Here is a 26,083-nt window from a genome sequence, read left to right as displayed (position 1 = left end):
GGGCGGATAAAACAAACAAACCGGTCTTTAACCGATGCGTGGACTAATTAACCGTGGTTAAGTTATGTATAACGGTGTCGTTTTGTTCCGGTTTAGATTGACTTCCCATTTCTAACCATAATCCCAACGTCACGGGTGGGGGAGACGCGACTGCTTAACGGCGTTAATAAAATTCCGTTTTTGTCTTATCTTTTTTTTTTTTTCCTTTTCTTTTGTTTAATCAAAACCAAATTAGTTTAACACTTCAAATTTTGGTTTCATGTGTTTTTTGTCCATGTGTTGAGGAATTTGTAGACCATGTGTTTTTGTCGCATAATCTTTCTTGCACTTGTCTATTATGAATTTATGATGATTCCTCTCAAAATTATAGCAAAGAAATGTGTATGAGAATGAATATGATGATCTTGTTGATTAATAATATTATTATTTATTAGAGTTAAGCTGCTGATCGATCTTTAATAATCAAATTCCATGTGAAAAAAAAAATTACATCCTACAAGCCTTTTTCATAAGAAGTGTTTATATATTTTAAGGTTTATATTTGTTTGTTTGTCCTAAGAGTTTTCTGACTTTCTCTATGTAAGTTTGACTTATCTTTCACAAGAAAAGAAGAAGAAAAATATTAGTTTCACTTTTACTGTAAAATTTTATAGTTTCGGGTACATACCCATTTTTAACCCGTTTGATTTCTTAGAAAAAAAGGAAATCCCAAAACCCAGTTTTAAACATGATTTCGGATATCCATTGGGGTTTTACTCTCTTTTAACATCCCTACTTTTACATGATTATTTTATGCGACAACATGGTTCATGCCACTGAATGTGGTGGTCACTGGTCATAGTTATGCTTCACACGAAAGGAACATACGGTATCTTTGCATTATGCATGGTCGTGGATTTCTATTATCGCATAAGAATGTGTTGTCAACAACTAGCTAGCTAGTAGTGTTGTAACATCCTTGAAAGGATTACTTTCGCAATTATTGTATAAAAATTAATTAAATAACAAATTTGAAATGGATCTCTTTATAATATGTCATTACTTTTATAAATTAGCACTAATTAGCCATGCAAGTCAAATTACTCACCCATCATCAGTATTACAATAAGATATATCTTTAAAAACCAATTAAGTTAAAAAAAATCTAAGAATACTATGATTAAAAATTACTGTAGAAATTATAATCATGAAAGCAAAATGCCAAGTGTGGATTCCTTGAAATAAAGTGAAACATCTTTTTTTTTTTGTAGCTCTAAGTAGCCATTACATTGTTTTTTACTAGATATTCTATTAAATAGACAAGATCATAAAAGTTTAGATTGCTTTAAAAATTAAAGTTTAGTTAGGAATTTTGTTTTTTTGTCAATAATTAGGAATTTTATAAGTAAAATTTATAGTAAAAGTATCTTCCAATTACATGTACTATAATAATTATCTATCATTATTTAGTGGATAGTGATGAATGCACTATATTTAAATATACTAATATATATACATTTTTAAAAAAACATACATATCTCTCAATTCTTAATTGGAAAATCACATTTTAAACCTTCAAAGTGTCACTGGGTAGCACTTTAAACATCGAGAGAATTTTATTAACACTATAAACCTTTAAAATGATTTTACTAACACTTTAAATCTTTAAAATGATTTTACTAACACTTTAAACCTTAAAACTAACTTTCATTTTGGTACTGCCATAAAAATAATAGAATAATAATATCCGTCAACGTAAAATAGTGAAAATATGTTGGTTTGATTTAAATTTTAATCAGTTTTAGTTTTTATAAATAAATATAAAGATAAAATATAATTTTGCGTTCATCTTCATTATAGACAAAAATTTTACGACGTTACTATTCACATTATTAATCATTTTAATAAATGTATCTCACTGGATTCTGAATCAAATCGATTGATTTCTCATTGGAAACCAATAAATCTTCTAAATATGTTATCGTCTTCAATTTTACATTTGTCAAATGTTTTAATCTTACCTCTACCTCTGATTCTTCATTTTTTTTGCTTTGATATATTTTTATTTTTTTTTGTATCAATTGTAATAAATAATTAAATTAAATTAAATTAATTAAACAAGTATTTAAATCAAACCAACATAGTTTAACTATTTCACGTTGACGGATATTACTGTTCTGTCATCTTTTATGGCGGTGCAAACAAGAAAGGTAATTTTAAGGTTTAAAGTGTTAGTGAAATTATTTTAAAGTTTTTTTGTGTTAGTAAAAAAATTTCAAAGTGATACTCTTTGACATTTTAAAAGTTTAAAATGTGATTTTTCCGTTGTAATAAATATTTTTTTAGGAAGAAAAAAGAAAACGAGGAAAATAAAAAAAAAATGTTTTCCAAGATTTTTTGGGCCTACAGATTTGAGATTGTGCTACTACTATAGAGCCTCTCTGTCTGCTTCAATTATTCACTTTCAATATTTAAACTGATTTCGTCCGACATCTCTCAATCTAAATCCCAAAAATCAATCTACTGCCGCGAACTCAATGGAGACGACGGCTCCGGCGACGTTGGAACGGCGAGGTATAATCCATATTTTTCCTTTTGAAATCCTGTACCGGTTGCAAAAATCTCGAGTTATCATGTATATCGGATTTTTTTTTTTTTTTTTTTTTTGGGTTTGTTGACTTTAGTGTCGAGTAGATGATGAAGATCGAGATATCTACTAGTTTTTTATTCTTGTCTTCCAATTAGTTATTTTCTCTTGACATGGTTTTACTGTTCATTAAGCTCCAGTGATAGATTTGGTGTATTCTTCGTTAGTTAATGTTATGTGTGTATAAAACTGTCACAAGACTCTTGCTTTTGTAAACAAAAACTGTGGATGAAAACATATAATATATACTTTTTTTGTTTTGTTTTCATAAGACTTAATTTGCAGTTTTTGTTATATAGTTGGCACAGAATTATCAGAGTCAATGCTTGGGGACAAACTGGTACTAAAAGGGTTGAAATTTTACGGATTCCATGGAGCGATTCCTGAAGAGACGACACTGGGGCAGATGTTTCTTGTTGACATTGATGCTTGTACCAGTCTGAAAAAGGCTGGTGTATCAGACGACTTAGCAGATACAATCAGCTATGTCGACATTTTCAGGTTAGATAATTTATTATTGTATCCGATTTGTGTCCATCCTTAAGTTATGATGACTAGCTTTGTCTTTGAAGTTATGATTTTATTGTGGAAAGAATGATATTGTTTGCAGCATAGCTAAGGAAGCTGTTGAAGGATCATCAAGAAACCTTCTAGAGGCAGTCGCGGAACTCATCGCCACCAAAACGCTTGACAAATTCCCTCAGGTAACCGCTGTTCGAGTGAAGCTCGTGAAGCCAAATGTTGCACTTATTAAGAGCACTATCGATTACTTAGGTGTCGAGATATTCAGACAGCAACGCAAGCACTAGTTCAATTAAACCTGAACAACCCTCAAAAACTTTGTCGGGATAATAAAGTTTATTACTCTATCCATGTGTATCTTTTTCATATCATCTTCATGTATATCTAAAAGCTTTGAACCATGTCATGAGCTGATTTAGATGTTTCTCTTTTTTTTTTTTTCTTTTTTTATTAATGCTCTTTCGGAATCATAGATTGTCTATTGGGATTGGTCTGTTCTTTTCCTATGTCACAAGAGATTATGTTCTTTGTGTGTTGTTAAGTAATAAAATCATTGCGCACATTTGGGATCAGTTTATAGTGCTTATAACAAGTATTATTGAAATCATCATTCAGCACCCAACCAGAACCAGTTGTCATATTTGGATCCGAGTATCTTTTGACGCATCACTGTGCCAATAAACAAGAAATCGCTCATTGAAAAATAAGGTCTGTTTAAAAAGAAACAATGGATTTTTCTTTTGCACATTTTTTATAAATATGATATATATTTATTATAACGATATCAATAATTGTCAAAAAAATAATAAAAAATGATATCAATGATATTATATATCACTTCAAGAATTTGCAACGCACAAAAGAATTTTAGCTGGAAAAAATAATTTTAGTCTTCAGAATCTTCCTTGTTAATGTCATCGAGAATTACAATGAGGGAGACAATAAAAGCAAAGTCAACATTCGGATAGACCGTAACCGAGAAATTACTCTTCCCAATTAATATGCTTTGTGCGGTATGTTTCTTGTGCATCTGAAAAACCCACATAAAACAAAACAGCAATGAATCAAATCAGCACGATCTGATCTCGATCATATATATACACACTAGCTAGTCCATTTTATAAATTACAAAACATCTGAACCAGTTTGATTACCTGAGCAACAATGACATCAGACTTGCCGGCGTAAACGACACATGACCGGTCGAGCCAACTTCCTTTGACATGGAAGTCGCATACCTTCATTTCTTTATTTTCAGCCAAGAAAATGTCAAGTTTTGGCTTCATAATTTGAATCATCGACGATCGTTTCAATGTGTATACTAGATCACTTTGGCTCGTACTTTTTCCTCTAAATACTTGCCACCTATCATGCAAGCTCACCCTCTGCAGTTTTTAATTAACGTCACAAAATTAAATAAAGAGTCTAAAATTGTGGCTAATTTCAACCATTACAAAAAAAAAAAAAAAAAAAAAAAAGAACTTTTGTAAAAGTTACATTTTCACGGAGAGTCAATATAGGGTTATCTGATGCGTCCATTAAAACCCGTTTGTCGCTGAGGCTAAGCAAAGGCTCTTTGACCTTGAAAAGGAGATTGCCGTTGGCGTCGGTGACAGTAAAGTTACCATCTGTTATAGTCATCACCTTGCGTACAATCCCCAACTCTATTGGGTAGGGTGCACAGAAATTGGGACTCACGATCGCCATTTTTTTGTTGTTGTTGTTGTTGTTGTTGTGTGTTCTCTAACCAAAATGGCGATCGTGTTGTTTCTTTCTGATTATTCCTTATTGAATACGGATTGTGTTGGTTTATTTATAATCAGGATCATATTCCGCGGAATAAAAGAAAGATACTCCGCGTAAAAGGGGGATCAACCGCGTATAATGTGTGTAACAAAAATCTTTGTGAAATTTTTTTATCCTTCTTTATTTTGTTTTTGCTTATTTTTAGTCATTTATCTCTTTATCTTATTTTAAGTATGTTTACCAATTTTATTTTTATTTTTGGCCAATCCTGGAAAAAATTCATTGACGAATTGTATCTTTGGTTGTTTCATTATCTACTTTCATTGAGGGAAACAAATAAAGTAAAATAAGACGGTAATTTTGTGGTAGGATTGAAATTATTTAATTTGACAGAAATGGAGTAGATGACAATATAATGATTTATTTTGTTGATAAAAATATACTACAATGTATGATATAAAATTAAAAATAAAATCTATGCGTATTCAAACATACTGTACCTTTTTAAATTCATTTTAAAGATTACAATTGTGTGTTATTAATTCACGATTAATAGTAATTAATTAATCAAAATCCAATATTTTTAAATCCGAGGACGAGGTATAGCCAAAGATTTGAGCTCGGCCCAATATCTAAGAAAAGCCCAAATAAGGAGAGAGTATAAGACACACATACACGTAAAGAAGAAATAAGTGAGACAAGGTCAAAAGCTTCTTTATTGTCTCGTGACTAAACAACAAGCAAAGGAATTAAAGTTAATATTTTAAACAAACAGTTTCGATAAAAAAAAAAAAAAAAAAAGGAAGTGGTGGGTTCCCTTCTTCAATGTTCATCTCAATTGATTGACACGCCTAACCGTAGAAAAGTGCTTCTTCCTCTCTTTTTTTCTCGTCTTCTAATAAGAAATCAAATCGAAGAAACGCTTCTTTAGAATCAAAAACAATCATGAGCAACGAGTAGTAAGTGTATCATCCCCTCTATCCTTTTGTTTGTTAACATTGTATCCTCCTTTTTCGTTTCGTCTACGCATTAGCGAATTCGTTTTTTGGTTGTAGCGATTACCTGTTCAAGCTTTTGTTGATCGGTGACTCTTCTGTTGGAAAATCTTGTCTTCTTCTTCGATTCGCTGTGAGTTTGACTTGCGTTTTTTTAAGAATTTAGCTTAGCTCTTGTTTGTTTTAGGTTTATGTTTCGTGATTTTGGGGTTTTTTTTTTTTTTTTTGTTTTACCAGGATGATGCTTACATTGACAGTTACATAAGTACCATTGGTGTTGACTTCGTGAGTTCCTCTTTTTCACCTTGTTATAGTAAAGGATTCATGTGTATGTGATCAATTGAGATTGTTCATTCCATTAAAGTTAACTTATATAAATGTGGTTCTAATTGGCAGAAAATTAGAACGATTGAGCAAGATGGGAAGACCATTAAGCTGCAAATTGTGAGTTTTTTTCTTATGAGGACTTTTTATATGATATGAATCGGATGTGATTTGTGTGTTTACTCATTTTGTACTTTACTGTTTGTTGCTGCTCTCTTTTAGTGGGATACTGCTGGACAGGAGCGTTTCAGGACCATCACTAGCTCCTACTACAGAGGAGCTCATGGCATCATTGTTAGCTTTCTTTATTATTTCCTTTCTTTACCTGCTTTCTTATTTTAAGTGGTTTAGTTTGAGATCGATATTGCAATGCTCTGTGTCCTCTGTCCTCTGAAACATGTTTGTTAGTTGAAAGAAGATCCTGAAAAAAAAACTAATTTTGATTTTTATGTTCAAAATTCCCCTTCCTTTAACTGATGATAATTGTGACAGATTGTGTATGACTGTACTGAGATGGAAAGCTTCAACAATGTGAAGCAGTGGTTGAGTGAGATCGATAGATATGCTAATGAGAGTGTATGCAAGCTTTTAATCGGTAACAAGAATGATATGGTTGAAAGCAAAGTTGTTTCCACCGAAACTGGAAAGGTAAAGCTCACATCCCTATTTAAGTTCCCAGCAAATTTTTCTGCACTCTATTTCCAGTTATGATTTTTGTTTCTTTCTTGTGCAACATCTTTTGCCTGTAACTTTCCCCTTTCCTCATTTGATTTCACAAATTGAAAACCAACAATGAACAATCACTGCGTCTGAATGTATGTATGATCATTGACCAAACTCCAGAAGTTAAAAAATCTGATTCCAGTGATTATAAATTGCATAGTTTTAGTAGCTTTTCCTCTTGACACAACTGTGATATGGTTTTCTTAAGTTTCATTTACTCATAAAAAACACTACAGGCGTTAGCAGATGAGCTCGGAATTCCCTTTCTTGAGACCAGTGCTAAGGAATCTAACAACGTCGAACAAGCATTCTTAACTATTGCTGGCGAGATCAAGAAGAAGTATGTTCACTATCTAATCTATTTTCATAATTTCCGCAATAAGTTAGCCTATATTCTTTTAGTGAATCTGATCAAAACTATTTCCGTTGATCATCATTATTTATCAAAGCGTTTTCTATAGAATTTGCTGCAAGCCTCTTTGATGCTGAACCTTCTTCATCAAAATGAACTATTAAAGTGTTATATACAATTTGCAGTTTTCTAGAATTGATGACTAATTTACAGGAAATCTACAAACATATTGTTGTGTCATGTAGCCTCAAGCTCTTGTATCTATTAATAGATTTTTTTTATATGATTGATATCTTTGTGTACAGACATTTACTGATTCACCTTTTGATTATGCAATATGGAGGATTGAGTCTCATATGGTTTACTCATTTGCTTTGCAGAATGGGAAGCCAAACGAATGCGAACAAGACATCTGGTCCTGGAACAGTCCAAATGAAAGGTCAGCCAATCCAACAGAACAGTGGCGGCGGTTGCTGCAGTCAGTAGTTAATATAAGAAAGTACTATTATCAAAACTATCTAAGACTCTTTTTTCCCCCTTTTTACTACGCGTTGTGAAAACCAATGGCTGCTGTCTAAAACATCTGAAAACTGTAATATGTCATGTCACTGTCCGAATAAGCTTTGGTGTTAATTGCAAGATCCTTCGTCTTTAATATTCGGAGATTTGCAACACGTGATTTTGACTTCACGTATATACATAATCGGAGACCTGCAACACGTGGTTTTGATTGTACATAGATTAAACTAGTACATAAATTTGTTTCTTTATAGGCTGATTATGTTCATTGCAATCAATATGATCTGATTTTGAAAACTTGCAGCTCAATAGAATGAGAAAAATATACTATAAGATAAGAGAAAAGAGTCAATACATTTTTTACATTAGCATGTGGATCAAATTAGAATGGTAGTTAGTTTTTTTTTTTCACTTTTGCTAGAAAATAACCAAATTTTTCTGATTTTGATGAAATCGTTTCGAAGTTTGGATTCATTCATCTACCCCCACAGTTTCAAAAGAAACTTTCATTCATGCACATTCTTATTTTTCTTTTAAAACTCAAAAGTGATCTTCTAAATGATTATACTACCGTGCACATTAATTGGAGATCAGTTTTTGTTAACTAATCAATTTTGTTGTTTAATTAAAGTAAGATTAAAAAAAGACACAGAAAATCTCATGACAGCGATACTTAACCGACCTGGTCCCTCTAAAGTAAAGTCTGACATAAGGCTCTCAAAACTTTGTCAAATGCAAATTCGTATTATTGGGACAATGAGAGACTTTTTCTTCCCTTTCCAAAGATGTATATTCCCGAGAAACTGAGAGAACGTATCTAATCGGGAAGAACACAACTCTCCACGTTCTTTGCCCGTCTCGTAGGTTACGCAACGCATCAGCAGCTGGGTTTTGTCTGTCTAACTTCTTTAAAAAAACTTCCTTTCTTATAGTTTGCCGTACGTTTAAAGGTGTTCTCTTCTCACTTCTTCAACACGATTCTTCTTGATGCCACAAACTCCAGTTTCTTAAATCAAACAAATCTTCTGTCTTCTGTTTTGATCCTCTTTGGTCTTTGATTTGAGTGTTAATCTGTTCTCGAAAGGAGGTGTCTCTACGGATTCAATTGAATATGCAGAAGAAACAAGAAGTTTCTGAGTACAGAGAGAGACTTAACGAGACATTGTCGTCTCCTGATCTCTCTAATGACCAAACTCTTAAAACCCTTATCAAGAAACAGCTCAATGAAGGTTTTTGTTTGTTGTTGTCGTTGATGATTTGCTATATATATACTCTTAATTTTACATTTGCTGTCAATGTTTTTATTTTCATGTTTCTTCACAGAGTGTAATGTGGATATATTGGATCGGAGAGTAGCTGCTTTATCCAGTACGATTGAGAAGCTTAGGAGTGTATCAAAAAAGGATCAAGAACTGGCTAAATCAAACAATGATGCATCTTATGGTGATTGGAAAGTATGTTTTGTATAGCTTTTGTGATTATTGTTCTTAACATTCTTAAACCAGAATTGGCATAAAGTGTTTTCTTGTTTGCAGTTGAAACATGATGATGAAGATTGTCGTGTTATGTACCGTGAAGGACTTAAAGGAAGTCCATTTCATACACTGCTCGTTGAAGGTTGCATTGATGGAACTATCGAAGACTGTAAGTTTTCTTCATTAAGAGTTTGTACCGCAAGAAAAAAAGGTTTTGGATTTGATTCTAACTTCGTTTATGCAGGTTTATGTGTATGTTTGGAATCATCATTCTATGAGAAATGGTGAGAGTTTTATTTTTCCTTTTATCAAAATGTCTCTTGTTTGCGAAGTTTGATCGTCTTATTGTTTTCTATGTTGTTTCAGGTGGCCAAGATTGACATTTCCGTCATTCAGGGTCTTAGAATCTAAATGCTTGCAAAAGTGTAGGATCGATGAACAGATATGTTTAGTGAGGTCTGTTTCACAAATTGTTATGTTTGTTCATATTGTTATTTATTCATGAAGCTAATCTAAAACCTGATTACTTTGATGATGTTTTTTTTGGGAAGAAAGGGTGAAAGCACCGTGGCCACTAACAGACAGAGAAGCTATTTTGCAGTTTTGCGTATTCGAATACTTTAAAGACGGTTTAGTCACCATTTTATTAAATTCGGTAACCAAGATTAGATTTGCATATTTTTGTTGCATCCTTATTCATTTCTTAATGATATGACAGCATCCTAAACTGTTATCTGTTAGTATCATCTTTAGATCGAAGTAGAGAGCAACGGTATAGCTGAAGTAGTGAATGCTGTGAGGATTGATTTCGTAGGCGGAGTTGCGATACAAAAGGTGACTCAAGAGAGGAGTTACGTGAGGTGAGTGTGATATGATATCATTTTGGATAACCAAAAAAAAAAATGTCTTTGGTTTTTTGTTTCTGAATTGCTAAGCTTTTTGTAGATTCATAGCAGAAGTGGATATAAAGCTGGACTTGGTCCCTCCATCTCTTATTAATTTTATGTCTAGGCAGCTCCTCGGCAACGGTTTCAAACTTTTCAAGAAGGTAAGTTTTAGGCTTTTAGCTCATAAAAAGTTGATTTGTCAGTTGCTGCTAGCTTATGTGAGAGATGTTGTGGTGTGTACTTGAATGTTTTACAGACTATAGGTTCGGTGGCTGAATCCGATGATTACAAGAGAGTTTTAGCTGATCCATTGTATACTCAGATACATGAAGCTCTGTATTCTACTGCTAAAACTAATGAAATCTGCCAAGTAAATGAGCTTTGTAGCCAACAAGGAATAGACTGTGAAGAGAATGAACCCAAGTTGGAAGCTGATGATCTATATATGGCAAAAGGAAATGAGACTCAACATGGCGAGAATGGATTTGTACCTAGCAAAAGAGATGTTCCTGAGATCCAGGAAGAAGATTGTGTAGATGAAAAAGAAGAAGATAAAAGTGTTCACTCTTCTTCTTCTTCTTCGGTAGAGGATGAAAATTTCACCGGGAAGACTCAAAACAAGGTTGGTAAAACACGGTTCTGCATAAGTCCAGAGGTGAAGCAAGCTTTAGGGACACTAGAGAGAGTGATATCAATGGTTAGAAAATCAAAAACAGATAATATTAATAATAAAACATCAACCTCTTCGGGGGAAGAAGAAGAAGCATCACCAATGCAGCATTCAGGGAGCGCTCAGATTGTTTCTAGTAGCAAAGTTTGTATTCAAGATCCTAAAACTGAACTTCTTGAGGAAGCATCCTTTGCACATTATCACAACAACAATAACAACAACAGCAACAGGTAAAAGAACCTTAAGTTCTTAAAAAAAGGTTTGCTTACGAGTAAAAGTTTTTAACCTTAAAAGAATTGTTTTATAGGAGAAGTGGATCGAGTTCTTTTGCAAGAGAAGGCAACAAAATAGCCCCTGCATCACCCGAGATCGATCTTACAACAGAGGTCCCAAGGATAACAGTCTCACAAGCCACAACTCTTTTTAGTCAAACAATAGAGAATTGTGAAGACAAACCGAGTGGTTTAAATGGAGGTAAGAGCTCAAGTGTACAGAGGAAACGTAACAACTCGGGCTGCTTTGGTTTCAGGTTTTGCGTAAGGACTTGAAAACTGGCATTGGTGTAGAAAAGCCAAAGATTTTGTTTCTTTTGAGTTGCATATACAGGGAAACATCAATTGTTTTCACTTCACTGTGGTCAGTGTTAATATTTTTCAACGGTCTAGAATCTTATGAATAAGAATGAGAAATTCGGTTGTAAAAGTTCTATTAATAATTCCAAATAAATATAATAAGATGAGATTTTGAGATTTTGATTTAAAGCATTAATAGACTTTTATTTTATTTTTAAATATTTGATTTTATATAAGCCATGAACTTTGATAGAATTTGCAAATAATTTAAAATTTCACATGGTCTTTGTAAAAATATCAAATTAGCAGTGTAAAGTTTGAGATCATGGTATTAAATTTTGTCACTTTCTTTATAATGTGGAACATTTAATTGTTTTTTCTTAACTTACAGAGAATTAAATTAACCTATAACCGAATATTTAGATCTTAAATACTATTAAAATAATTACGTTACGACGAACCGGTTCGGTTAGTGAATAAACCGAAGAAGCCCTACTTGGCTAAATGGGCTGGATCTGCGTAAAGGAATAATAAACCCTAAACAAGTCTCGTCTCTTTGTTTCTTCTCTTTTTCTTCGCCGTCTTACCTCATTAGACTTAAGAAAAATTCACAAACCCTTGAGAACAAATCTCTATCTTGTTACTTCACTGAGGAAAGAGAGCATTTTATCATCTGGATTTTGGAATCTCCGTTACGATGGAAGGTTCGGCTGATCAAACCACGAAAGCGTTATCTGAGTTAACCATGGATCCTTCTTCTACCACCTCGAATGCTGCTCCTGCTGAGCCTGCCGTTGCTGATGCTTCTGAACCTCGGAGTAAAAAGTACGTTTTCTTCTGATTGTTATTCTTTTACACTCTTGTGAATCTTCGTACGTTGATTTGATTGTATCGGATGCGTTTTGTTGAAATTCGTTTTCGTGTGTGTAGTGCTCTGAAGAAGGAACTGAAATTGAAGCAGAAAGAGGAAGAGAGGAGACGCAAGGAGGAAGAAAAGGCAAAACAAGTAAGCACTCTCTTCTGATTCGTGACATTCTTGTTGGGGAATTATCATAGATTATTGAATTTATCTTCTTGGTAGCATCTCTATCGAGAAATTTCAAGTTTGGTAGTTAATGAGATTTGATTTTATTGATGCAGCCTCCCAAGGCAAGTTCCCAGAGCCAGAAGCAAGTGGCAGCAGATGATGATGAGATGGATCCAACTGTATGAATCAGTTTGATAATTTTCCTTGTTTATCTTATGCGATGCAGCTTTACATGTGATGTAGGTATGAATCAAGTGCTCTTATTCTTTTTGTTGTTGCAGCAATACCATGAGAACAGGTTGAAATATCTTGCCGCTGAGAAGGCTAAAGGGGAGAATCCATACCCTCATAAGTTTGCTGTGTCAATGTCAATTCCTGAATACATTGAGAAGTATGGTAGTTTGAACAATGGGGATCATGTTGAAGATGCTGAAGTTTCTCTTGCTGGTATGTCTTCTAACTGCTAAATGCTAATTGAAATGGAGATGCTGAAGTTTCTCTAGCTGGTATATTTCCCTTTTATTGAAATGGAGATTCTTTGGTTGTTGAACTTTGATAGGGCGGATTATGAGCAAGCGATCTTCTTCTACCAAGCTCTTCTTCTATGATCTTCATGGTGAAGATTTCAAGGTTCAAGTGATGGCTGATGCAAGGTGAAATCCTTTGTTTACCAGATTTTGAGAAAAAAAAAAACTTATGCTGCATTACTTAGATTTATTGCCTTTTATCCTTTCAGTAAGTCAGAATTGGATGAAGCTGAGTTTGGTAAGCTCCATTCGAATTCTAAGAGAGGTGATATCGTTGGAGTCACTGGATATCCAGGTTTGTGCAGTCTCTGTTTCTTTTTACATATATATTGAGATTTGATATAATCCCAACATCCTATTCACTGTTCGCTATACTCTAATTTCAGGAAAATCTAAAAGAGGAGAATTGAGTATCTTCCCCCGATCATTTATTCTTCTTTCTCATTGCCTCCACATGATGCCGAGAAAGGCTGATAATGTGAATGTGCAGGTAGAGTTAATCCTCTGGGGCTGTTATAATACCTTAAGATTCACCTTATTTGTTTTAAACTAACCTCTTTCACTTTTATACTCAAATGTAGAAACCTGAAACCTGGGTTCCAGGTGATACGAGAAATCCTGAAGCATATGTTCTGAAAGATCAGGTATTATCAATTTTACAAAGGCCTATAAAGATTGTTGTAGCCTCTTACACTGTTGAATGTTATTTTTTTTGTGGTGGACTTGTCAGTCGATTCTAGTGACTCTATTATTCTGTTTCTATCCAAGCAAGCGTGTGATGTCTTTGTTTATTTTCAGGAATTAAGATATCGCCAGCGTTATCTTGATCTCATGTTGAACGTGGAGGTTCGTCAGATTTTTAAGACCAGAGCTAGTATCATCTCCTACATCCGCAGATTCCTCGATAGTAGAAAGTTCTTGGAGGTTCTCAATTTCTCGCAAGACAAATCTTTAGCTTCTTTTGATTTTGTCACTGGTTCGAGTGTTCTTTCCTGCATTTGATTTTCTGAAGTTTTATATAGGTCGAGACACCTATGATGAACAGAATTGCTGGTGGAGCAGCTGCTCGTCCCTTTGTGACACATCACAATGATCTAGATATGAGGCTGTTCATGCGTATCGCACCTGAACTCTTTCTTAAGCAGCTTATTGTCGGTGGCTTGGATCGTGTTTACGAGATAGGAAAGCAATTCAGAAACGAGGGTATTGACCTGACCCACAATCCGGAGTTCACCACTTGCGAATTCTATATGGCCTTCGCAGACTACAATGACCTGATGAAAATGACTGAGGATATGGTGAGTGGCATGGTCAAGGAATTAACAGGTGGTTATAAAATCAAGTATCATGCTAATGGATATGACAAGGATCCAATCGAAATAGACTTCACACCTCCATTCAGGTTTGAGACAACATCTTCATTGATTAAACTATAGCCTTTAGGATAGAGCTTTTTGTAGGAGCTTTCCTTTGGTAATAATCTATCTACCCAATTTTTGTTTTTGTAGGAGGATTGAGATGATAGGAGAGTTAGAGAAGGTGGCTAACCTTAATATACCAAAAGACTTGACTAGCGACGAAGCTAACAAGTATCTGATTGATGCATGTGCGAGGTTTGATGTCAAATGCCCTCCTCCTCAGACAACAGCTCGTCTGTTAGATAAAGTAAAATCTTCTGTCTCACAGATGCCTTTCTAGCATATTTAGTAGGATAAGAAATTTAAATCTGAAATATTGCCGTTTTTATTTTTTATTTTGCAGCTTGTTGGTGAATTTCTGGAAGTGACATGTGTGAACCCAACTTTCATCATCAACCATCCGGAGATCATGAGTCCATTGGCAAAATGGCACAGATCGAATGATGTTTTGACAGAGAGATTCGAGCTGTTCATCAACCAACATGAAGTAAGCAAAAAAAAATTAAAAAAAAAAACTGATGAAACTTTTGATTCATTGCTTCCTGTCTTTAATAGTGTTTTTCGACTAACATGTTATAACTTGATCACACAAGCTCTGCAACGCCTACACGGAGCTGAACGATCCTGTGGTACAGCGCCAGCGTTTTGCTGATCAGCTCAAGGACCGACAATCTGGAGACGATGAAGCGATGGCTTTAGATGAGACATTTTGCAATGCTTTAGAATACGGATTGGCTCCTACAGGTGGTTGGGGATTGGGAATCGACAGACTTACTATGCTCTTTACTGATTCACAGAACATCAAGGTCACACTCTTACCTCCAAAATATATCTCTGTGAATGATCTAAATTCTTTTTTACCTAGAACTCATGATTGGAAATAATGTTACAGGAGGTTATTCTCTTCCCAGCAATGAGGCCACCACAGGACGAGACATTAGCCGCTAAAGGTACAAATTAACTTGTACTTTAGTAATAATAATCGACAGGTAACTTTTCCCTCAGGATTGCTATTTTAAACCTGGTCTTTTGATATGTTACAGCTCCTTTGACAACAGAGAAGAACTAACGAGAGATTCTGCACAAGTTTTCAGTCTATGCTTTTAAAGTTTGGTAGTCAATTTGCTATCATGCGCTCCGTTCTCATATTACTTGTAATTGCAGACCATATTTTTCAAAAAAAAAAAAAAAGTTACCAATTAGTTTATTATCGGAAACCTTTGTAAGACGTTTTGCAATCGTTGATTGGTATTTTAGCCGTGATTTGACTTCATATTGCAGAGCGTTATTTGTTTTAATATCATATTATCATGTATTTTTTATAACCAGAGCTTACCTACCGATCGCTACTCTACATATAGTAAACTATGGTGGGTATACGAGTGGAGACAACTCAGACTAGTAACAGTTCTAGTGAAATTATTGTGTGTGTGTGTGGGCCATTTTTCTTTGCCACCGTTCAACATTATTATCAAGTGCGGTGCGTTTTTAGTTAAAAAGGAAGAGAAAATATAGCCAAAAACAAAATGTGGCCGCTCCATTGTAATATGATATCATATCTAGACCGAAGACTCTGAATTAATAAACAGGTTATTATTGTTTAAGTGGTTGAAATGGTCTAGTGTTGTTGATAAACTTGTTTAGACTAAAAGGATTGAAGGGGGAACAAAACAAAAAAAGTCATCGATTGAATATGATAGGTCATTCAGCTTTAAGCTTTGTGTTGTAATTGGGTCTCAATTCATGATAAATAATATCTCACAAGACAGCCATAAGCCAACTCATCTCCTCTCTCCAACACATGTTTCATCATGGCTCTTACCAAATATACCTTCCATTTTATTTATTGTATTTGCTATATAAATTAAGAAAAAGAAAAGTCATACCTTTCGATAGTAGTATATGCCAGTTGACACACAGAAATATTAAGAAATTACTCAGAATTAAAAAATATTTAGAACAAGAAGTACAATTTTGGTATCTGATGATATAATGATGTCATTATTTCCAGTCAAGTGTAATTTTACTTACCAATTTACCAAAACCATTCACAAGTTGAGTAAAGAAAATAATGGTGGTGGGTTCTCAAGTCTTTTTCTTTTGTTCCCCACTTTATGATTCTTTTTCATTACACCAAATCAATTGAAAAAATGAAGTTCACATATCTAATTACAGTATTTATAACCCAAAACTCAAAACCCCACCCAAAAAAATATACTCTTTTTTTTTTATATTAGAAAGAAAATTCCAACAAACCCCTCTTTCATATTCCATTGAAGAAATATGCTTTCAACATTGATGTATATTCCTCCTCTCTTGTGTTTTTTTTTTCGCTCTTCCTCCAAATCTTTTCATTGTTTCTCCAAAGAACCTGCAAAAACACACCAAAAAAACTATGAGTTCACTTGTTTATAACGATGCAATTAACCGATAGTGAAGGCTATTACCGCAAATACTAACCTTTCGTATGTGTATACAGATAACACTCAAGAGATCTTTCTTCAATAAATCTCTTCCGGGTTTGTGAATTACCATCAGCATCTGCTTAGATAAGAGTCCTTGCCAATAGCTCCAAGCATTCTACATGCTACTTCCAGCAACTTCCCTGTTTTATTTTTCCCATCAATAAAGAAACTTTTAATTAATTATTAGGTCATGATCACAATCAATCACAATCACAATCTCCTGTCACCTAATTAAAATATTTCTGGAAAACAAAAAGCTAAAAAAGGTTTAATTAAATTAACTCAATATAATAAGTGAAGTTTAGAAACGTGAGAAGATGCTTTTAGGTAATGTGAAGAAGCTTCTTTTGATTCTTTCTTCTATTTGAAATAATCCTCACAAATCTTTCTTTCTAATTACTCCGATTATAGGAATAATCCAATAATATCTTGAAACTAATTACTTTGAGCCAAAACAGTTTCTTTCTAACATGACACAAACACAAAGCCTAATTAGTGACTCAATATGGTAAATATTGTAATAAACTCAATGAACCTACATAACTAATGTTACCGAATCTAGACACAAAATTAAATCAAACAAGAATGAATTAAATCGTACCTCTTCTCTGTTGAACAACTTTCTTAACCGAACCGGTCGATTTCTTAACCGACTCTTCTTCCTCCTCCGGGAACAAAACACCGTCAATCCCTTGAACCGAAATCCGACCGTCGGTGTAAATATCCGGATCAAACAAATAAGCAGACCGGTCACCAGAACCGAGCTTAACCGAACCATCAGCTTCTTTAGCCCCAACCTTATGAGGAAAACGCAGCGTTTCATACTTAACCTTCCCAAATCTCCTAACCGAATTATACATACTCTCCTCCGTCTGGTACTCCGGTATAATGTGGTAATACATGATTTGTTCCGGAGCTCCTGGCTCGCTAAGCTGATCCGTCGTCAATTTCGCCATAGCTTCGTCGTTCGGAGCCAACACGGTGAGTACGTAACCTTCCGACACTAATCTACCCATCTCCGTCGCGAGTGACGTCAGATTCACGAGTATATCAGCCATTTCGTTGTATCCGCCGTAATGCAACAATGTGTGGATGAAATCTTTGACCTGAGCATCGCCGTTGAAGTGTTTGCGAGCACCTCCTGGTCCCGGAGCCGGAGCCGGAGCTAGCGAAGGACCTGGAGCCATAGCGGATTGAATCGGAAGCACCGGCGGAGATCCAGCGGGTACTGCGGCGGAAGCGGGTTTCTTGAGACGGTTGGTTCTCGGATCGATCTCAGGAGCACCTTCGGGTAACACGGCGGAGATTGATCTGAGACTTCTCCGTCGGTTGAAATCTTCTTGAACGGAACGAGGGATTAAAAGCCGTTCGATACCGTGGATCAACCCGTCGGGTCGGGTCAAATCATCGGGTCGGGTGATAACAGCGGAATTCACCAATCTCTTTCCTCCTCCGTTTGTTCCTTTGAGTTTACTCAAATGCAGCACTTGATCATTCCCTAACGTGACGTGTTTAACACGACCCGAATTCTCCTCAGGCCATTCGTTTGACCCGACTCGTTTTGGTATAATGTGTGACAAGAGAAGCGTTTGGAGAGATTTGAGGTTACCTGGTTGGAGCAAGAACCGTTTAAAATCCGGGTCAAGGTCACGCTCAAGCGCTTCATTGCGAGGTGCAAAAATAGTAATATTGTGACGACCGACGGCGTCTTCTAAGGTTTGGAGGAGAAGAGCCTTCTCGACTAATTCGGCTAGCTCGGTGTAACGAGAGTCGAGGAGAGCTACGAGGACGGAGTTTGAGTTTATTTGACCTGACCCTGTTACGTTGTGGTGACCCGATTCGAGAGCGGATGCATTGAGGATAAAGTAAAAGAAGAAGAGAGTAATAATGGCGGAGCAACCATAGATACAACGATCCATGGTGCTCTGTAAGATTGAAATATTCTTTTGTAGAAGAAAGTGATTAATAAAAAGCTGTTTTTAGGAGAATTTAGTACGTTTAGTTGAATCGTCGGCGATTGGAAAGTGGAGAGTGAGAGACAGAAGAGATGAAAGATAGAGAAAGATCAAAGATGTGAGAGAGCTTTTGGTGGTGGTCTGTGTTTTTGTTTGTGTATCAAAACAGGTTTGGGTTTTCGGACAGGCTGGTGGTAGGGACCACACGGTGTCTGAAAGCAAAATAAAATTCATTATTTTTAGCTCTGACTTTTTTATGTATCGGCTCGGCTCGGCTTCGGCTTCCATTACTACTGTACGTCTCCTTCTTTTAATCAACCCTTTTTATGGAGTAGTAGTATTATTTTTTATATCGGCTAAATTTTTTTATATATAAAATCATTGAAAAAACAAACACCACTTTGTTTTTTTGTCTTTATTAATAAAACTAGTATTTTTAAAAAATAAATGAAGTATATTACTATGTCAGAACAAACAAGGTCTGCTTATACTAGGTATTAAACTCTTCAGATGGAATTTCTACTTTGCAAGTGAATAACTAACTTATTGCTTTTTTTTATCTGATATTTAGGTAATCAGATGTTCATGCGCAAGAAATGAATGGTCATTTACAATATCAGATGATTTGTTACTCAAGTTAAAAAATTCTTTACAATCGATATCCCGAAATCATATATACTAAAACAAAGTAATTGTGATTTGAGTTAAGAACAAAACATTTATAATAATTTGCCTGTATTGATACGTAACCGTAACATACGTCAGAGTGAAAGTGATGGTCTTTTTAAGTTTTCTTTACAAGTCTTTAACTCTTAACATACAAAGGACTGAGACAATCAGCGCAAATACAACAAGATGATAATAAAGGGGAAAGTAGTTAATTAGTCAGTCTTCTTCTATAGTTAATGAATGATGTTAGTAGTTAATTAGTCTGTCTTCTTCTGTAGTTAAATGATGTGGTGTGATACTTGAATCGAAAGTGTAATTAAGAAACCCAACCAAACATAATAAATAAAGAAAGAAGAAGAAGAGAGACATGTGAAGCAAAGGAAGAAGCCGAAGAAGAAGGAAGAACACGTGGCTTGAATTGGAGCTGTCGGTGTAGTATGACCTAATACTACAACCATCATTTATTATTAAAATTTTTAATAGACAGAGACACACCTTTTGGTTGCTACGCTATGTTCGTGAATCGTGTAATGTCCCACCCTCAATTTCCTTCCACTTACCTGTTTTATACTCACTCGTACGCGCTCCAACTTGGCACGTGCACTTACGTCCAACCAAATCAACTAATCATGGACAGCTTCTTTTTGCAAATTGTTTCGTAGACTACTTCTCTAACTTTGTAATGATAACGCAAATTCTCATTGTTCCCGCCTGATAGGAAGACAAGCTTTAAGGCCCAATTGAATTAAGTTAAAACCCATTATTTCAAAGTCTCGTTTATCTTATTTTCCTTGGCCCCTGATTATATCTACGGGCTTAACTCTTTTGACTAGAACGATTTGAAATCCATATGAAGAAAACAGTTAATCAAATATAGGCCCTAGGGATATGTTCTAAAGAAGTTATGAGCTTTAAACGATTTGGCAATGAATGAATCAACCTATGTAGTATATGTATACATGCATTGACATTATTGACCTAATAGGAGGATCACTTTTTAGGATGCTGGATGCATAATTTGATTCAAATGTGATTCAAATTATGCATCCAGCATCCTATACCCTTATGTTATCCTCATGATCATGTTCATTTAGTTCATTCTGCCAAACTGAAACCTGTATATCGTTAAAAAAAAGTGAGAATGGGTTATATAATTACAGCTATATAAAACCTATGACAAACAAAGATTCCAAGGTCACCAACTTTAAAAAATTTCGTAACCGTCCCACTAGGTGAATTACCTTTTTTGCATTTGAAGAAATAAAATAATCGGATCTTTGAATAACAAGAAAATGTAAGGTCCAAGTATAAATTAACTAAAGTGTTGCCGAAAGAGCCGAAAGATAATACATTTTTAAAAAACCCTCCTGATTTTAATACTAACAACAAAATAACAACCAAGACATTCTTAATAAAAATATTATCTTATATAAGTAAGTTGAATCCTGCAGCATTTCCTTTCAATACAAGACACGCACGATTTCACTTAAAATACGATTTATGTTTACGGTTTTTTTTGTAGGATACATGAAATATATTATTTTAGCAATCAATGGTTGGGGGAATGGGTTTGGTTGTTCAGTCTTCATTAAATAAAAAAGCCATATTTTACAGATTAATTTTTAAAATATGTTTTTGGGTTGTGTTGGGGCTAGAAACAACAATTAGAAGAATAAGTTTGTAAAATGAGATCTGGGCAGATTTTCGGTACAAATCGACTTAGAACTATGAAAAACAATGAACTGGACTTTTGTATTCACTTTTTCTATTGATTCGCTCTGAGCTTGATTACATGTGTTGTGTCCTTCACATTCATCTGCTATTTAAACTAAAATTCCTCGAAACCCTTCCTGAACGTCTTGCTGCAATCTCGGCTCCCCAATCCCGATTTCTTCTCCAGGTTGACTTCATCCTCCTGCTCGGGTTTTCCTCCATGGGCCCTTACTGGGCCTCTTTTCCTGGCCTGCGCGTACGCCCTAATGGGCTTATTTGGTGGGCCTTATGATCGTCGAAACCCAACACCAACAATTGCCCCCCAGCCTTTTAACCTATTTTTGGGAGGGTTGAAAGGCGAATATCCAGAGAATCTTTCATGTCGTTTCGGTTTCGCGATCTTCCTCGGGGAAGGGGCAAAACATGCGGAGGCGACTCGTCGAGCTGTTCGTGAGGCCAAGGAGCGGATGTCCCAAGACTACCGGGCGGTGCTGGATTCAGTGAAGAGCAAGTGGGAGAGGAAGAAAGAGCAGACCGCGGTCGAGAGCGATCTCGCAGAGATCGAATCCAACCTTCTTTTGATCAAGCAGATCGACGGGGGGAGGACATCAATTGCGGAGGAGGTGCAAGTTCTCGAGATGCAGCGGGCGGTCCTTGCGGTTAGGTCCAACTCCTTGGCGGTTTCGGACTTTTCGGTGAGCAAATTGGACCTTCCTCAGATCTCGGAAGACTCGGTCGCGCCCATGGAGGTTGACGCCGGAACCGGGGTCCCGCGCGGTCTGGACGAGCATGGGAGCAACGCGAGTGCCGCGAAGGATCCAGAGGCTGGGACCGGGGAAGAAGACGTTTGAGTTATGGCGTCTTTATTTTATTTATCGTTTTGAACTTGCGTTATTTGCCCGAAAGGGCTTTTAAATCTTTTGTTATGACTTGCCCGGGGGGGTCTTAACCCAAGACTTTATTTCTTTTCGTTTTTTGGAATCAACTGCCTGGGAAGGCATTTAAACCCTTGTTCTTTTCATATTGTCTTTGTTAACTGTTTCGGGTCGAAACGCGTGAGTTCTAATATGTACTCGGGGTATACGGAACTCTCCTAGGCCGGCTTACGGACAGCGGGAAATGTTCCCCGGGCACCTAATTTGTGAACTCCGTAGAATTCACTAAAAATTTGCTATTTGGGGATGAAGTCCTTTGAGGTTTTCCAAATTGGGTAGTGAAATCTTATTTGCTTTCACGTGAGGTCGTGGGGTGCGGACCGTTAGCTAGAGCTGTGTTGACCTTGTTGTTTTTTTTGTTTTTGATGAAGTGTTCGAAAAAGCTTGAAACGGTTGCAAGACAGTGCGAAATTCGCATGTGCTGTTTGGTGTCGTAGGTACGTTTATTTGTAGGCAATTTCGTCGTGCCGTTAGAAAGAGTTATTGTTTGTTGATTTGGTATATTTGGTAACGGTGCACCAGGTCATGGTAAAATTCGCGTTTTATTTGGAAAGATTTTGCGGAGCGGATCGAGTTGGGAAGGTGGCTGCGCTCAGGATATTGAGCTGCCTACGTACCCCGTAAGGGGATCAAGCCAGGTCGTAGTTCGATTATTATGGATACCTCTTAGAAGTATTTTTTGAGGTTCATGACGTTCCAAGGCCGGAGCTCGGCTTTACCGTTGCTCTCGTCTACGAGGCGATATACGCCATTGCGAACGACCTCGGTGATACGGAAAGGTCCTTCCCATTTGGTTCCCATTTTGCCGGCGTTCTTTTCTTTTCTGTGATCGAACATTCGACGGAGTACTCGGTCCCCGACGGCGAAACGCCGAGGTCGGATCTTTGAGTTATAGAAGCGAGCGATGGCATTCTGGTAATTTTGAACTTGCACGTAGGCTTGTTCTCTCTTCTCGTCGATGACGTCGAGGTGATCGCGCAGCGCTTCGCTATTTTCCTCCTCATTCTCGGGGGAAACAGCTCGGCGAATACTGCCTATGGTAACTTCTGCCGGTATTACGGCCTCAATTCCGTAGGCTAAGGAGAACGCGGTCTCGCCCGTGCTGCCACGCGGCGTAGTTCGGGTGGCCCACAATACTCCGGGGAGCTGAGCGTCCCAGCCTGACTTCGCCGAGGTGTACTACTAAAACCATTTACGGTGCTTTTGATGACTTATGGATCTCAGCCAGAGCGGCCCGCTCCTCTTCTGCTCGGGCGAAATTAATCGACCTATGGAGTGCGTCGTCGAGCGACGGGGGTTGTCGAACGGTGAGCTCTTCGCGGAATTTTGAGGTGTACCATAAGCCATGCCGAAGGGCTGCCAGGGCAACCTCGTCGTTTAGGTTGGTTATCCTGGCTTTGGTTGACTTGAAGCGATTGATGTAATCGCGGAGCGGTTCGTCTTTTTCTTGGACGAGAAGCCAAAGGTCTGATTCGGTCACCTTAGCTTGGAAAAAGACTGAATACTGCTTCAAAAATGCCGAGGCGAGCTGATCCAAGCTGTCAATGGAGTTAGATTCCAAAGAGGCGAACCATTCCAACGCCGGTCCCACCAGGTTCTCGGCGAAGTAACGGCAGTAGCTGGCTTCACACTCGTCGTCGGTGAGATAAGCTTTTGTTATGGCTAATCTGAAAGCTCGGAGGTGCGCTCCCGGGTCCGTTATGCCCGCGTATTCGGGAAGGCGGAGCTTGCCCACGTCACGAAGGCGAACCTTCGTGATTCGGTCTGTGAACGGGGTACGCCTTGTTTCGGCGATCACGCGATCGATGTCTGGGGCTGCGCTTGTTGCCAGGTGCACCTTAGAGCGGATTTGGGCCATCTCGGCGCTTGCCTTATTCATGTACTCGGTTAGGAACTGCGCGATGAATGCGCCGCTACTCGGAGGTCCGGGAAGACCGAGATCCTCGGTCGTTATTCCTCGTGACACCCCATTTCTGAGTTCTCCTGTCGGGACTGGATCCAGTCTCACCGAGGAGCCCTCCAGAGCCCCCGAGGTGCGGAGGACCTGCCCTGCTGACCCGACGTCCCCGGATGGGGGATGCTCGTCACGTCGCGAGCTCGCGTTACCATTTAAGACCGACGAGCTCGGAGCTCCGTTGCTCTCTAACGGCGCGAAAACGGGTAACGTTCTGATCCCGGGCGGGGTAACATGGACCGCCTCAAAGTCGAGACGAGTCCGGGGAAGCGCTCTTTCCGTGGGATTGGTTAAAGCTGTTCCCGAAGAGTACGCGGAATCCCGATAGGGTCCGAGATTTGCGCGAGAAGCGAGCTCTTGTTCATGCCGCTCGATTCTGTTCATGAGGGCCCGATTTGTCGCATCTTGACTTTGGGTCTTATCGATCAGAACGGCGAGCATTCCGCGAATCTTGGACAGATCGTTGCTGACGGGGTCCCGGAGGAGACCACCGGCGCATGGTGCTGTCCGGGTCGGTTCGTTCCGTTATTCTCTGAACGAGTCCATACTCGGGACTGATTCCTGTTTCCTGTCAAGATCGCGGGGGCCGTGGGAACAACCCCGACGGTAACCCCTGGGTTTGTACTACCGAGATTCTGAGTTTGGGCGGGTCTGTGATGAGTGAGACCCGAACCTCCCAAAATACTTTGGTTCGGTGCTTGACTGTCGTCAAGTGATGAGCCTGTCCCGGGTCTGACTAGATCTGTAACCTCGTTATCGGACTGGGCTGACGCGGGTGCACCCTGGGAAGGTGCACTGATGGAGGTGGATCCGTGGACTGCCGCTGGTGGAGCAGTCTCTGAGATGATTGTGTTAGCGGTGGATGGATCCATTTCGCTGGAGTTCAAAGCAGTCGATTTTTGAGAATAGAAAGACCTAACTCCCCACAGGCGGCGCCAAATTGTTGGGGCTAGAAACACCAGTTAGAAGAATAAGTTTGTAAAATGAGATCTGGGCAGACTTTCGGTACAAATCGACTTAGAACTATGAAAAACAACGAACTGGACTTTTGTATTCACTTTTTCTATTGATTCGCTCTGAGCTTGATTACATGTGTTGTGTCCTTCACATTCATCTGCTATTTAAACTAAAATTCCTCGAAACCCTTCCTGAACGTCTCGCTGCAATCTCGGCTCCCCAATCCCGATTTCTTCTCCAGGTTGACTTCATCCTCCTGCTCGGGTTTTCCTCCATGGGCCCTTACTGGGCCTCTTTTCCTGGCCTGCGCGTACGCCCTAATGGGCTTATTTGGTGGGCCTTATGATCGTCGAAACCCAACACCAACAGGTTGGTATGAAACTATGAATGTTCATTTTTCTCTCTTTAAGTGTATGAATCTATTATATTTTCAAAGATGTGAAAAAAAAAAAAAAAAAAACAGTTGCATGGGATTCACCAAATGATGAAATAAATGAACTAGGGTCACATCAAAAGCTGAATTAGTGAGAGAGAGTGTATAGTAAAAAGACAATTGAAACACAACAAAGCAGATAAAACTAGGAAAAAAAAACACACAGAGATGAAATAGGAAAGAAGAGTAATTAGAGAGATGCAGAAGAAAGAGGTGGGTAGTGGTGGTAGCCAACACCTGAATTAATGCTTTAACACTAATGACAAGTGATTTTTTTCCGTGGTCCCCCCCTATAATTACCTCACACACCTGCAAACAAGTTCTCTCAAACCCCCCCTTGAATGAAAAGGACAGCTTCCCATTATAAACTCTAAAACTCCCACTTTTCTTTTTCACCCTCTAAATCTTACTGCATGTCACTAAATATTTACCACATCAGCTAATCAATGTTGATATGTTTTGTTGTAGGAGTGATAGACATAACACACACCAAACTAAACTCTCAATTCTGTGTTTATGTTGTTATTTCTGGTTATCCTCTTTTCATTTTAGTATTCATGGAATTTGGTCTAACGAATCCAACTCCCATATCAAATCCGAATGTTGGGATGGTTTTAGT

At 37.5% G+C, this 26,083-nt stretch overlaps 6 protein-coding genes across 6 annotated transcripts; 4 read left to right on the top strand and 2 right to left on the bottom strand.

The window, feature by feature from the left end:
• Nucleotides 1-2,337: 2,337 nt before the first annotated feature.
• Nucleotides 2,338-3,720, top strand: LOC104745381 (dihydroneopterin aldolase 1). Its single transcript, XM_010466592.3, has 3 exons — nt 2,338-2,553; nt 2,926-3,127; nt 3,237-3,720. Exons 1-3 carry the CDS (start codon nt 2,517-2,519, stop codon nt 3,433-3,435), a joined length of 438 nt encoding a protein of 145 aa, XP_010464894.1. The 5' UTR covers nt 2,338-2,516; the 3' UTR covers nt 3,436-3,720.
• Nucleotides 3,721-3,895: 175 nt separating this feature from the next.
• On the bottom strand, nt 3,896-5,118 carry LOC104745382 (protein LURP-one-related 10). The gene is made up of 3 exons (XM_087489669.1): nt 4,646-5,118; nt 4,303-4,533; nt 3,896-4,178 (listed from the first exon to the last, which is right to left on the bottom strand). Exons 1-3 carry the CDS (start codon nt 4,853-4,855, stop codon nt 4,035-4,037), a joined length of 585 nt encoding a protein of 194 aa, XP_087345795.1. The 5' UTR covers nt 4,856-5,118; the 3' UTR covers nt 3,896-4,034.
• A 466-nt stretch (nt 5,119-5,584) lies between these two features.
• On the top strand, nt 5,585-7,945 carry LOC104745383 (ras-related protein RABD1). The gene is made up of 8 exons (XM_010466594.3): nt 5,585-5,853; nt 5,950-6,022; nt 6,127-6,174; nt 6,286-6,333; nt 6,436-6,507; nt 6,706-6,861; nt 7,173-7,276; nt 7,669-7,945. The coding sequence occupies exons 1-8, from the start codon at nt 5,840-5,842 to the stop codon at nt 7,772-7,774; spliced, it is 621 nt and encodes a 206-aa protein (XP_010464896.1). The 5' UTR covers nt 5,585-5,839; the 3' UTR covers nt 7,775-7,945.
• Nucleotides 7,946-8,512: 567 nt separating this feature from the next.
• LOC104745384 (uncharacterized) lies at nt 8,513-11,588 on the top strand. Its single transcript, XM_087489668.1, has 10 exons — nt 8,513-9,036; nt 9,131-9,261; nt 9,343-9,451; nt 9,527-9,566; nt 9,649-9,738; nt 9,838-9,937; nt 10,036-10,142; nt 10,228-10,330; nt 10,426-11,069; nt 11,147-11,588. The coding sequence occupies exons 1-10, from the start codon at nt 8,919-8,921 to the stop codon at nt 11,385-11,387; spliced, it is 1,683 nt and encodes a 560-aa protein (XP_087345794.1). The 5' UTR covers nt 8,513-8,918; the 3' UTR covers nt 11,388-11,588.
• A 205-nt stretch (nt 11,589-11,793) lies between these two features.
• LOC104745385 (lysine--tRNA ligase, cytoplasmic) lies at nt 11,794-15,656 on the top strand. Its single transcript, XM_010466597.3, has 15 exons — nt 11,794-12,236; nt 12,342-12,417; nt 12,552-12,617; nt 12,720-12,885; nt 12,998-13,091; nt 13,175-13,260; nt 13,352-13,455; nt 13,547-13,609; nt 13,764-13,889; nt 13,988-14,367; nt 14,474-14,630; nt 14,727-14,870; nt 14,977-15,189; nt 15,276-15,333; nt 15,427-15,656. The coding sequence occupies exons 1-15, from the start codon at nt 12,109-12,111 to the stop codon at nt 15,450-15,452; spliced, it is 1,887 nt and encodes a 628-aa protein (XP_010464899.1). The 5' UTR covers nt 11,794-12,108; the 3' UTR covers nt 15,453-15,656.
• An 819-nt stretch (nt 15,657-16,475) lies between these two features.
• Nucleotides 16,476-19,089, bottom strand: LOC104745386 (fasciclin-like arabinogalactan protein 18). The gene is made up of 3 exons (XM_010466598.3): nt 17,450-19,089; nt 16,844-16,988; nt 16,476-16,754 (listed from the first exon to the last, which is right to left on the bottom strand). Exons 1-2 carry the CDS (start codon nt 18,765-18,767, stop codon nt 16,918-16,920), a joined length of 1,389 nt encoding a protein of 462 aa, XP_010464900.2. The 5' UTR covers nt 18,768-19,089; the 3' UTR covers nt 16,476-16,754; nt 16,844-16,917.
• Nucleotides 19,090-26,083: the final 6,994 nt, after the last annotated feature.

Source organism: Camelina sativa, chromosome 15, assembly GCF_030686135.1.
Source record: "Camelina sativa cultivar CO46 ecotype springtype chromosome 15, ASM3068613v1".
Classification (NCBI taxonomy): domain Eukaryota; kingdom Viridiplantae; phylum Streptophyta; class Magnoliopsida; order Brassicales; family Brassicaceae; genus Camelina; species Camelina sativa.
The sequence above is the reverse complement of the archived record's forward strand: the minus strand, read 5'-3'. Positions and strand labels throughout refer to the sequence as shown.